General features: G+C 38.0%; 1 protein-coding gene across 2 annotated transcripts in view; it reads right to left on the bottom strand.

Moving 5' to 3' along the window:
• The window catches only part of RAB3GAP1 (RAB3 GTPase activating protein catalytic subunit 1), a gene marked incomplete at its 5' end in the record, with an annotated part of 125,587 nt that extends 116,502 nt beyond the window's left edge, over positions 1-9,085 (bottom strand). For both annotated transcript variants that reach the window (XR_014326259.1, XM_082840627.1), the window contains 3 exons: positions 4,064-4,139; positions 8,910-8,965; positions 9,068-9,085. Coding sequence is in view for 1 of the 2 variants with exons in the window: in XM_082840627.1 (XP_082696753.1) it covers positions 4,064-4,139; positions 8,910-8,965; positions 9,068-9,085 (150 nt within the window). The remainder of the gene's footprint in view (positions 1-4,063; positions 4,140-8,909; positions 8,966-9,067) is intronic.
• Between the last annotated feature and the right edge of the window lie 4,969 nt (positions 9,086-14,054).

The raw sequence follows: 14,054 nt of genomic DNA, 5'->3' as shown, positions 1-14,054 counted from the left end.
CCACCAAAAAAAAAGAAAAACCATGTGATTGTTTCAATAGGTACAGAATAAGATTTGAATAAATTATACCCATGATTTCAAAAAAACCTCTCAGCTAATTAAGAACAGAATTTCCCCTGTGTTATATGAAAAATCTACAATTCTGAGTATTGAAATGCTGGACATTTCCCCCCTAAAATTGGGAAGGAGGCAAGGATGTCTACTCTCAACAATTCCATTCAAAATTTTATTAAAGGTCCCAGTTGGTGCAATTAAAAATAAGAAATGCAAGGTACAAAAATTGAAAAAGAAGTAAAACTGTCCCTATTTGCAAACAAAATGACTATGCATGTAGAAGATGCAAAAGAATTAACAAAAAGATTATGAATCTTTACATTTAACCAGGTCTCAAGATACCAAATCAATATACAAAATTCATTGTATGTCTATGCACTAGCAACAAACAAATGAAAAAGAAAATTTTAAAACAATTCCATTTACAACTGCATCATATAACATATTTAGTAATAAATTTAACAAAAAAAATGCAAGACCTCATCAAAAACTATAAAACATTGCTGCGATAAAGATAACTTAATAAGTGAAGAGATGTCAAGCTTCAAGATTGTCAAAATGTTACTTCTCCTCAAAGTAATCTATAAATTCAACACAATCCCAATCATAGTCCCAGCATAATTATAATCCTTTTTATATAAACTGACAAGCTCATTCTGAAATTAATAATGAAAACAAAGGTCCTAGAATAGATAAAACAATTTGGGAAAACAACAAAAGCTAGAGAATTTACATTAACTAAATTTGGGACTTACTCTAAAGCTATTCAGTGGTTCTCAGTTGGAGGCAATTTTGCACCTCAGGGGACATTTGGCAATGTCTAGATACATTTTTGGTTTTCACCATGGGTAGGATGCTACTGGGATCTAACAGGTAGAGGACAGGGATACTACTAAAATTCTATAATACGCGAGACAGCCCCACAACAACCTGGCCCAAAATTTCAATAGTGCCATAACTGGGAAACCCTAAACTACAGTAGTCAAGACAATGTGGTATTGACATCAGGATTTTCAAACAGATTAATGAAACAGAATACAGATTCCAGAAGATGACCCCCCTAGGTCAACTGTCTGACAAAGGCAACAAAGCAATTCAATGGAGAAAAAAAGTGTTTTCAACAAAAGGTTCTAGAACAAGATAGCCATAAGTAAAAAACTGAACTGTGATTCCCACCTCACACCATACATGTCATTAGTTCATGATGGGTCATATACCTAAATAAAAGCTAAAATGATAAATTCTAGAAGACAACATATCTTCACAACCTAGCAAAAGTACTATCTGTGAAAAGACTTAAAAGCAAAATATATAATAGAACTAAAAGATCTCTACAACTCAATAAAAACTCAACCCAATTTAAAATATGGACAAAAAACTTGAACAGTCATTTCACAAAAGACAACACACAAATGGCTAACAAGCACACGAAAAAAGTAGTCAATACCAATATTCATCACAGAAATACAAAAGTAAAACCAGAAAGAGAAATACAAATTAATTCCACAAACTACATACCCATTAGGAGGACTAAAATTTACAAGGCTGAAAACAAACAACTGTTGGTGAAAATATGAAATGACCCAAACTCTCACATATTGCTAGTGGGTAGGTAAAATGTTACAAAAGATCTAGCAATTTCTCATAAAGTTAAGCATACACTTAGCCTATGACCCAGTAATTCTACTCCTAGGTATTTACCCAAGAGAAATAAAAACATACCTCTGCAAAAGGCCTCATGTAAGAATGTTCTGCTTTATTCATAATAGCAAATATGTCTGTCAACAAGTGACACACTGTGGTATATTCATACAACAGACTACTACTCAGCAATAAAAATACTGATACCTGCAACAACCTAGAATAATCTCAAATATTATGTAAAACAAGCCAGCATAAAGAGCATGTACTGTATGATAGCATGTATATCCAATCACAGAGCAGGCAAAAGTAATCTATGGTTTAAAAGAAAAAAGGAAAAGAACAGCAGATGCCTTGGAAGGGCAGGGGGCGGGGGGGGGGGTTGCAGGGAGAAGACATGAGTGAGGAACATGGGAATCAAGTGGAAAGGTTCACTATGGACACTTCTGGGATGACAGAAATGTCCAATCTCTTGAGTGAGGAATCTTACATGATATAAACATTTATCAAAATAAGCAGTTTTGTGCATTATGTAACTTTATTTAAAAAAAATCTAGTAGGGGTGGTGAGTAGATAGTGGTAATATTGAAATAAGAAATAAAAGAATTGTTGAACCTGAGTGACACACACATGGGGGTTCCCTATACTATTTTTGAAATTTTCCATAATTAAAGGTATTTAAAAAATAATTTCTCTTAATTCTCCCTCAGTGGAGGAAGAGAATTGGTAATCACTGTCCATGACATAAACTACAATCTCTTACTAAGGTATGCTCTAAATTTTCTTTTTTATGCTGAATATATACAGCATATATATACTCCTTTACACTTTCTTTAATCTTATTCATCATAGTTACAGCTCACCTTGAAATGTGTTCATATTTTCCATATTTGATTTATTTACTACTACCTGTAGGGAGAAAACACTCCTTTTGCCCCTACTACCTGATAGCAATATGCTACCTACTTTGAATACATTACCCAACTTAAATCCCAAAGTTGAATTTAGCATCTAGAATTTTAATCTTATTTACTTATTAATTACCTCTCTCTCATGAAAATTCATGTGCAATGGCAAACAAGGATCTTACCCTATTCACTACTTCTTCAGACATGGCACATAAAGGATACCCAGTGAATATGTGTAAATCAAAGCATTAAGGAATATAATATCAGAGCTCACAAATACACAGTTTAGCTCTCTTTTTGACAGTACAAATCACTTCCCACTCCAGTTATATCCAGCTTGTTTTGCCTTTTATTGGCTTTTATATCAACTGCTATGTCTTTGTTTCAAGTGGAATAGAATATCTGTGTTTCAGAACTTCACATTTCCTCTATCCAAAAATACAATCATAAAATATTTAAACACAGTTGATTTAATGTATATATATTACACTATATTAAATGATGTGATTTCTTTTTCTGCTCTTATTCATATGGATACAGAAAAAAATCATAATATTTTGAGAGTCTCAAATTCTGCTACCATCACAATTAAAGCTGAAAAACCCTAGCAAATATTGAGAATTGAGAGTTCCTTACATAGGGATAAAATGCAGTTAAGAATAGATTTATTTTTCTTTTTTTTTTAAGAATAGATTTTTAACAAAAACAATGATCAAATTTACTTGAAAAGCATTTACCTAACAAAGAGAGCATCTATATAAGCTTAAAATCAAATTGTTAGTTCCCTTCAGTGAAATACAGGAAATCTAGGTTTGTTCTCAGAGTATGTGTTTCAGTAAACATTTGGAGCATGGTTTATGAGCAAAACTATCAATATCTTAAATTAGGATTAGTTTCACCTCAATTTTGAATTTTTTTTTCATTCTTGTTTTTCATTCTCAAATATCCTCAAAACATCCATAAAGTTAAAAAAAGAAGAGGGGAAGGACAAACATTATTAGTGGTATCATAAAAAACAAAAACTGAGTAAAATAACTACTAATGACATCAAGTTAGTTTTTGAAACCAAGATTTTTCCTCATTAGTTACGCAAAATACTACCCAAGAAGTTGGTAGTTGCAATTTTTCTCTGACCAAAAAAATCTGAAAAACTATTTTTGAACATTCTAAGGGAGAAAGCAAGAGAGAAGTAAACATCAGGAGAAACAGAAATAAAATCACTCACAAAGAATCACATTACACATACAAAATTTTATTATTTAAAAAACAGGTCACAAGTATCTTACAAATATTGTTCGCCATAGATTCCAATCCAAGTTCTTCCAGATGCCATTCTATGTTCATAGATTATATATAACTTGAAAAGCATTTACTTTAAATGTACCAAATGCAGCAAAAGACTTAAAAATAGAAGTTTTAAAGCAAATACTCATTTAGAGACACCAGCAAATAGATCTGACCTTTTCAAGTGGCTTTCCCAAAGAGTTTCCAATCAGTTTCCAGTCATTCAAGACTTCTTCAATTTTGGAAATAAACCTAGGAAAGAGGAAAAAACTTTCTAAATATGTAACCACATTTTTTCCTATTGTTATATAATTCCTTTAAAAGTTTTTTTTAATATTTTAACACTTTCAACAAAGAAGGCTCAGTAAGTTTAGTATTGTTAGCCTAATTTATGGATGTGAAATGAAAATGAAAATAATCTTTAGCCCAAGAATTCTTAGATTGAGGGACTTCCCTGGCAGCCCAGTGGTTAAGAATCTGCCAGCCAATGCAGGGGTCACGGGTTCGATCCCTTTTCCAGTAAGATCCCACATGCCGCGGAGTAACTAAGCCCATGTGCCACAACTACTGAGTCTGCACTCTACAGCCCGCGTGCCACAACTACTGAAGCCCACGCACCTAGAGCCCGTGCTCTGCGACAAGAGAAGCCACCACACTGAGAAGCCTGCGCACTGCAAGGAAGAGTAGCCCCTGCTCTCCCCAACTAGAGAAAGCCCGTGTGCAGCAACAAACACCCAACGCCACCAAAAATAAATAAATTTTAAAAAATAATAAATTCCCTTGATAATACGTGGATTTAAAGTTTCTGCTAAAAAAAAGAATCAAAACAATGCAAAACTGTTTAGATTTCTTAGATCGATTTTTTTAAGTCTACTGCCAACCCAACAAAGCCTGTTCTGCCTTCTATAAAATATAAGAGTAAATCCCTCCATATTGAAATGAATATAATAAATTTGAGACAGGAAAACTGACAGACTAAAATGATACTAGTAAAGATAATTATGAAGCTAATGATTTCTTCACTACCCTCCAAATAACTGATCTATTTAAATTAACTTTTCCTTTAAAGATACTTATGAATTCCCTGATTTGCCTCCCCCTCCCCCAAAAAATATTATTTGGGAACTTTCCCATTAAAACAAAACAAGTTTTAAGGGACAGCTGGCAAGAAACTGAAAGTAGATTTGTCAGCTTTAAGGAATAATCAACAGATTTTTAAACTATTCACTGTCTGATCTTTAATTCTAATGATCAAGCAGACCTATTAAAGAGAATGAACGCTGACTAGCAACATGCTCAATTTCAGCAAATGAACACCGTCACATCTCAGTAGCAGTGTTCAATACATATTAAAGGACACTGTCAGAAGACCTGTTATTACTCTAATAAGCTGCCTTCTTACACTGTATATGTATGATGCAATCTAACAGCAACACGGCTCTCCTAAAACACTTACATAGTATTGCTAGAGTGCTAGAGTACTAGAGTTAATTCTAGTCAAAATATATTCAAAAGTAACAGGTTTTTCCTGTCAGTGACATTATAAATTATTTATTTACATTCTTGGTGTAACGGTAGTAATGGGAGTTTTTATGATTCAACTGAACCTTCTAATTACCTCCTCTTTAAAATTTAAAAAAAGATATTAATTAATACAATATTTTGAGGGGGTTAAAATGGCAATTATCAGTTTTTATGAAGAGTGCTCTAGAAATAAATAAACACGTTTGCAAAAAAAGAACTAAAAAATTTAAATGTAGGCATACGTGAGCAAAAATCTGTATGTGAAATACACATTACATTTATAAAGGTAAAAAAACTAGAAACTGCCTTAAAGTCCAACTGCAGCAACCAGCTGTAAATTAATGGTACATCCATTCAAAGGACTAATATGCACCCATTAAAAATCATGTTTTGAAGCCCATTTGAGGAAATAAGAAAATGTCCATATGTTAGATGAAAAAATGGAAGCTATAGAAATAAATATTGGGACTTCCCCAGTGGCGCAGTGGTTAAGAATCTGCCTGCCAATGCAGGAGACACAGGTTCGAGCCCTGGTCCAGGAAGATCCCACAGGCTGCAGAGCAACTAAGCCCGTGTGCCACAACTACTGGGCCCACGTGCCACAACTACTGAAGCCTGCATGCCTGGAATCCGTTGCCCGCAACAAAAGAAGCCACCGCACAGAGAAGCCCGCATGCCACGACAAACAGTAGCCCCTGCTCGCCACAACTAGAGAAAGCCCACGCACAGCAACAAAGACCCAACGCAGCCAAAAATAAACAAATTTTAAAAAATGATTTTAGAAATAAATATTAATACAGTTTAACACAAAAAGTTTACAACACACAGATTACAAGGAATTTTCTCAAAATATTAACCGTAGCTATCTCCTGCTGGTAGGATTACAGGTGATTTTTCTTTCTTTTTTATTTTATAATGATGTATTATAATAAAAATAATTTAAAATAATACAGCTTTCACGGTAAAAGAAGGAACATCTTAAAATATTCATTGTATGAATCCTATCAGTACTAAAACAAACCAAAATAGGACTCTATCCTGTAAGTATTGATATTTGATTAGAAAAATGTAATAACTTTATCCCTGAAAGCTCTCCAGATCTCACCTGAAGAGTCACTTCCTCTTACTTCTCATTCTGTATTACGTTTTTTTGTTATATGCTCTTAAAAGACCAGGTTTCTTTCTCTTCTCAGTATTTCAATTGTAATTACAGGCTCTTGTACTATTATTTGATTCATATCTATCTATTCCATTAGTCTGTACGTTCAGCAAGAGCAGGAACCATATGCTTTCACTGACCACCACATCCCTAATGCCCTGCACTGTGCCTGACACATGGGTACTCAGTATTTTTTCAATTGACAAGGGATAAAAAGAGTTATTGGCTTCTCTCAATAAACTGTCCATATGGCTCATAACATACTGACAAGAAATTTCATTCAAACATTAAACTCAAGGTTTAAAAGACTCCAAAGTCTTAACATTTTCCCACAAACTGTAAAACACTGGTTTTACTCTAGAAACAAGAGCTTAAAAGTCAAAACTCAAAGTTCCTACTTTGTGGTAGTTTTCAAAGCTGTGTTAACAATTACTTCCAAATAAGGAGCTAAAGGATTTAACAGTCCACTTCAGGATACTTTAAATATTTAGCTAGTGGAAAGTAATCATTTTTCCATTAAATACTCTTGTTTCCTCTTGTTTCCTCATCCCACTCTCCAAGATTCAAATTACATTTTCTAACTACCTTTAAGACATTAAGTTATTATTTCAAATTCAACAAGTCTAAAACTGGATTCTTCTCACTTTGCCACTTTCGTATCTTCATTCTCTCAGGCGAGAAACTGCATTTCCATGTTTTTTTTTCCTACTTGTACATTTCATCAAGCCTATCATCGACTTCTTTGAAATGTCTAACAATCTTCCCTCCTAGCCTCTCTCTTCAGTCTCCAAATCAACAACCTAATCAAAGTAACTTCATTTTACCTCATCTCCTCAAACCACTCTCATATCACTTCGCCACTTTAAAATCAAGGGTCCCTCACTACTGCTCTTTAATGTTCTAAAGTATGGTCTCCTGACCAGCAGTAGCAGCAGCATCACCTGGGAGCTTGTTAGAAATGCAAATTTTTGAATCTCAGGCATACAGAATCATCAACTTTGATTCTGACGCACACTGAAGTTTGAGAATCACTGGTCTTAAAGCACCAAATTTAGATTCCTTTACTTAGCTTTGGAAGCTATCTATAACCTGGTCCTATCCTCCTTAATAATCTTGTTTACTTCCCTTCAACAAACAGCCTTCACTCCAGTAAAGACATTTCATTAAATCCCAAAGGTTTTCACCTGTCTCTGTTCAGGTCAGGACCTTCTCGTATTTAACCAATTACTTTCCACTTTCCAGGCCCAGCACATTTCCTATCTTTTCTATGAAAATACCTCCAACAATTATAATCCACAGCAATAGCATCCTTAAAGTAATTTAACTATTTGCTGTTTTGTTTTTTTAACACATGGAAAAAGAGTTTTGTTTTGGCTTTGTTCTTCTCTGTTATTATAGTTCTGAACACACAGTACTTGCTCAATAAAGCCTTGCCACTGTGCTTGTGTCTTACCGACTTTTTGGGGGGGGGGGGGCGGGGGAAGGGACAAGAGATCAAACAAGTAGCCCAGCAGGGATCTCTTCTATGCCGTTTAATGACATGACATTCACATCCAGATGGATTTCCTCTCCCAACCAGAAAGATTATAAAATGTTCCAACAAGCTAACTACTGACCTCAACACTCAGAAAACCTGAAGGGCCTCTGGGACATCAAACTGATAACACCTGGATCCAAGCTATCACTCCTCCCCAAACTTGGCCTTCAACTAATTCCAGCGATCCTACAGTTTCACGTAGCTGTTTCAACTGGGAGTTTAATGGCACCGGAAGCCTGGGCACATTACCCACTGAAATGGAACAACTCGAATCAAAGCGTTCCCAAGCCAGACGCGGACTATTTCAAAAGGTTATTCTAAAAGACAAGATGGAGCTGGTGGGAGTGGCAGACGGACAACCACCAGGACTCTGAAGAAAGGCCTCCTCCTGAAAAGGACGTACACGGCAAGATGAAAAAAGCACCTGCGAAGTTTATTGCTCACTATAACAAAATGACGTACACGGAAAGGAACGCAGGAACGGCAGCGGTAGCCTGGGAACTGTTTCTGCGGGCGGGCAGCAACGAGAGAACCAAAGGTCTAAGGAGAGTGGCCGGAGAGCGGAGAAAACTAAACTCCTCCGGGGTTTGGCTGATGTGGGCGGGCCGGGGCTGGTCAGACGCGAGACGCAGAAGAGGCTTGCGGCCGACCACAGCAGCGAGGAGGCGGAGACCCGGACACCCACGGGTCTTACTTTTCCCGCAGAAGTGGCGTCTGGGTTGGGGGAGTCTATGCTGGGGGAGTAGCGGGGGGAGACGCCGGGTCCCAAAGTGCTGATAACCAATGATAACGACTCACTCACCTTTCCCATTCCGAGGCAGTGGTGAAGTCCGTGATCTCAAATACCTCGGACTCGGGCTGTGGGAAGTGAAAGGAAAGAAAGAGATTGAGCTACGGGGCGCTGACACGGAGGAGCAAACTTATACAGAGATAGGGATACGGAGGGAGTAAACACCTCACCTCACTGTCGGCCGCCATCTTGAAGAGCGCCGAGGCGGGCGCTAGGGCTGCCGGGAAGAAGAGCCGGAGGGCGGGGGGCGGCGGCGAGGAGGAGAACCGAGAGCTGGCGGAGGCGGGGAGGGGAAGGGCGGGGCCTCCGCGCAGCCCCGCCCTCGGGGTCCCGCTAGGAAAAATCTCAGGCTGAAATCATTTGATTTTTCTTTTTTAATGTTTTTTGTTCCTGAGGAGGAAGAATTTACTCTGCCCTCAAGTCCCCGTTCTTTGGCTGATTTAATACAATTTAAAATTTTCCTGTAGAGCAATGAATTCAGGAAGGGAACAGAAGCAAAGAGGTAAGACAAGGCCCTAGACCCATGTGGGTACCAGTGTATTAAAAAACCTAAAACACATCGCTTGTGTTTGTTTTTCTTTCCACCTCTGTTGATTAATTGCAAGGCACTGAGCTAGATGCCATAATATCCACCCTCCCTTACCCCTACCCCTCAGAGAGTTTAGTTTGGGTAAGTCATCAAATAAAATCATTACGCTATTTACCTGGTTTCTGAGAAGAGCAACATGCTGTGCAATGAACACAACACTTTTTAAGTCACTGAGGAACAGAAGGAGTGCCAGCTAGCATTTAGTAATTATATCTCATACATTCTGAAATATTTACAGAGGAAATCATACCATGTCCAGGAGTTGTTTCAAAATAAGGGGAGGGAGGAGTGGATAGAGCTAGAAATAAAACAAGATTAGCCATGAGCGGATTATTGTTTAAGCCACTGATGGTTACCTGGGTATTTATACTATTCCCTACTTCTGTTAGGCCTGAAATTTTTCATAATTAAAAGCTTTTTAAAAGTTTTTTAAAGGGCTTCCCTGGTGGTGCAGTGGTTAAGAATCCACCTGCCAATGCAGGGGACACGGGTTTGATCCCTGGTCCAGGAAGATCCCACGTGCCATGGAGCAACTAAGCCCATGCGCCACAACTACTGAGCCTGCACTCTAGAGCCCACAAGCCACAAGTACTGAGCCCGTGTGCCACAACTACTGAAGCCTGCAGTCCTAGAGCCCATGCAGTTCAAGAAGAGAAGCCACCCCAATGAGAAGCCCATGCACCTCAGCAAAGAGTATCCCCCACTCGCCACAACTAGGGAAAGCCCGTGCATGGCAACGAAGACCCAATGCAGCAAAAAATAAATAAATTTAAAAAATAATTTTTTTTAAAGTTTTTTAAAAATTAAATCTCATTTATTGATTTTCTGCAACTCACAAGAAGGGATTCGTGGGTAGAGGACTCAGAAGTACAGCTTTAGCAATTAAAATTTTTAATCTTAAGAGCAAGAGATATCAAAAATTTAGTGATGTAGATGATGCAGATGAGTTAACTTAGGTCAGAAAAATTTGATAATTATTGCCAGTGCCAAGACTTGAATCCCTGTCTCTTAATATTCTTTCTACTTTCTGTTCACTACACTAGTGGGAATTGGGGGTTACTACTGCAGCAATCTTTCCCAAGAGGTCTGAACTTCCACCTTCATTCATTTATAAGCATTTATTAAATACCTACTATAAGCCAACCATTATGGTAGACGGCAGGGAAATGAAGACATACGGCAGATACAATCCCTGATTTCAAGGAACTCAAGATCAAGTAGGGAAACTGGAAATTACTGCACAAACAGAAAGAGGAGATGCTACATGTGTCAGTATCACTGTTAGCAAGGTGGAGGTCATTGGTGACCTTCACAAGAAGAATCTTGGGGGGCCAGCTGAAGGATAAGGTGGAGGCAGCCAGGTTGGGGGCAGGGAAGACTTTTAAGGACAGAGAATAGCATATCCAGAGGCTTAAACGTAGGAAAGTCTGATCTGTCTAGTGAACTGAAAGAGGACACTTAGAGCACAGTGGTTGCAATGAAGTTGGAGAGGGAGGCATGTGCCAGACCATATAGGGCCTTCTGTATGGCCCTTATGTGAAGCACAATGGACCTCACTAAAATGTTTTAAGCAAGAGAGTATTGTGATCCAATTTACATTTTGCAAAAATCTGGATGCTACAGGAATGGATTGGGGAGGGGGACAAAAGAAGAAATAGGAACAACTCGTGACTATTAAAGCATCCAAAGAGAGATGGTGTGGAGGCTTTGACTAGGGGGGTCAGCAGACAAGGTAAACTGATTTGATATGTATTTTGGAGAAACAATAGACAGGACTTGATGATGGATTAAATGCAGGGATAAGGGAAAGGTAGGAATCAAAGATATTTTGCAAGATTCTGGCCTAAGCAACTGTGTGAGGATGACACCATTTTCTGAGATGAAGATGGGAAGGAGCAAGAAAATTAGAGTTTGGTTTGGGAAGCGTTAAGTTTGACATGCTTGTAAGATATTCAAGGGGAGCTGTAAAGGAGAACATTGGGTGTAAGAATAGAACTCAGAGGCAAGATCTGGGGTAAAGATATGCACTTGGGAGTATTTTAAATCACAAGAACAGATGAGAAGACTTAAGAGAATATAGAAAGAAGAGGAGCCTCATAAAAAGCTTGAAGAAATTTTGTATTTAGAGAATGGATAAAGGAAAGTATATAGTGAGAGAGGAAAGGAGTGGGTAGAGAAATAGGAAAACACGGAAAGAGTAATGGCATAGAACTCGAGAAAGGAGAATGTTTCGGGATGGTAAATATTGACTGCTGCTAGGACTTCTCTGGTGGTCCAGTGGTTAAGACTCTGTGCTCCCAACGCAGGGGTCACAGGTTCGATCCCTGGTCAGGGAACTAGATCTCGCATGCTGCAACTAAGAGCTCGCATGCTGCAACTAAAGACCAGGCGCAGCCAAATAAATAGATAAGTAAATATTTTTTTAAAATATATTGATTGCTGTTGATAAAGCAGGTGAAAGAGGAATATAAGGTCAAGGGTGATTGTTGGTGTTGTTTCTTGGGTTTTGTTTGTCTTTAAGGTAGAGGATAGTGGCTATGTTTGTATGCTGATTCGAATAATCTAGGAGCATGAGAGAGAGATTGATGATAGAGGGGAGATGCAAGACTGAAGTTCTTCATAAGGTGAGAGGCAGGAAATCCACAGAGCTGGCAGTCACACAACCCCAGGGGGCAGCATTCACATGGCATGCTGAAGTCTTGCTTCAGGAGGTGCCACCCACAGAAAGCACCTTGTGGACAGCGCTCCCTGGAGTTGTGGAGCAAGGTGGTACCAGGAATTCGGAGCACATGTAGCAGGAGGGAAAGAAGGATATGTTGTGAGGTTGGCTTTTCTTGAGAACGGAAAGAAGGGAGGAAAAAGCTGGAGACAGACATAGACATTGGGACAGTGGTACATGTGAAAGGAAAAGAGCTGTTCACGTAAAACTTTTTAAGGTTCTCTCCAAGTGAAATAAGTTTGTAGGTTTTAAGGTCAAACAAATCCAGGTTCAGCCATTTACTAACTATATGACTTTGGGCAAATTACATAACTCCTCTAAACCTCAGTTTCTTCATTAGTAAAATAGGATTTGTAATACTTCTGTACCGCATAGGACTGTGGCAAAGATTAATTTCTCTGTACATATGTAGAATGGTTAGCACAATGTCCTGTAGTAAGTGATCAATTATGATAGTAGCAATTATAATGAATGCTTTATATAATGAAAGCCATAAAGTGCTACTCACGTGTAAGGCACTACTCTTTTTCCCTGCTTGCTTAACCATGAAGAAGTTTCTGTACATACCAAAAGCAGAAACTAAAAAAGCCACAAACACTTTGCTGCATGAGGTTAAATTTCAGAAACTGTATGAAACAGCCTGATCAGGTTGCTAGGTAAAGTTTTCTTCCAAGATATTTTTGGTTCCTTATCTCCTCCCTGGAGAAACTTTTAAAATAAGTTATTTGTTAAAGTGAAGTGTGAAGCCAGGATGCTAATAATGTAAAGTACTCTGGAGAGACACGCTTTTATTAGATTTTCACTGGTTCACAAAGCAGAAAAGATTTTGTTTCTTCAGTATTAAGAGCTATTTTGCTACAAGTCCAAAGGCAAGGGCTTTTCCATGCAAGTGTACTCCCTCTCTGGCTTAACTTTCACTTATTTCAAGGTGTTACCAATAATGGCCACGGGGAGAATTTTGACGCATAGGCAATTTAAGAGATTAGAAGCCTGGAAAAGTCACCCTAGGCTTAGTCCCCAGAGGAATGTAGGGGCATCACAGTTTAATTAGGTCTTAGTGAGAGAAGCAACAGCTGTGGGATTACACCATCCTCACCTGCCTTGATGCCCTCAGTGCAAAGAGAATCAGGAATTTTCAACAATACAGCTGTGAGACCAGTTGCAATAGAAGGTACAGCTGGAAGAGGAAGACACAATATGAGAACAGCATATGAGAAATTCTCTAAATCAAAGTTTTATGAAAATTATCAGCATTTATTCATTCATTAATTCAATAATATTTATCAAGTAGCCACTGTCATGGCATGTCATGGTCAATTGTACGGAGTGATTCAAAGAATAATAATCCCTGCCCTCAAGGTGTCCACAGTCTGAGATAAGACATGAAGAACTATAATATGATTTAGAAAGGGATGCATGATGATTATGCAACTTCTTAAAGCTCTTTGTAAAATTAGTAGTGGGAAAATAATCAAGTGACCTTTCTGAACACACACACGCAATATCATACATCCTAAATAAGTAGTCCAGTATTTCTTGAACTAGAAAGAGGTACACTCACCAAGGCAGGAATCTCCAGAGAATTTCAAGAGAAGTGATTTAAACCTTCCTTCACTCACCATTCATTCACTCCTTCCTTCATTCAATAAACACCTGTTAAAAGCAGCTGTTAGGTGCCTGGTGCTGTTTTAGAAAATGGGAAACGAAAACTTAAAAACAAGGTGCCTGTCTTTAGGAAGTTTCAAGTATAAATTAATTGAAGTCCTTCTAGATGATAATAATAAGTCAAGAACAGCTAGTTCTAATTCCTAAAGTTGTAACTTAACTTCTCATCTGGTAGATCCAGCAA

Source organism: Leucopleurus acutus, assembly GCF_964270905.1.
Source record: "Leucopleurus acutus genome assembly, chromosome: 6".
In the NCBI taxonomy this organism is placed as follows: domain Eukaryota; kingdom Metazoa; phylum Chordata; class Mammalia; order Artiodactyla; family Delphinidae; genus Leucopleurus; species Leucopleurus acutus.
This window is presented reverse-complemented; position numbering and strand designations above follow the sequence as displayed.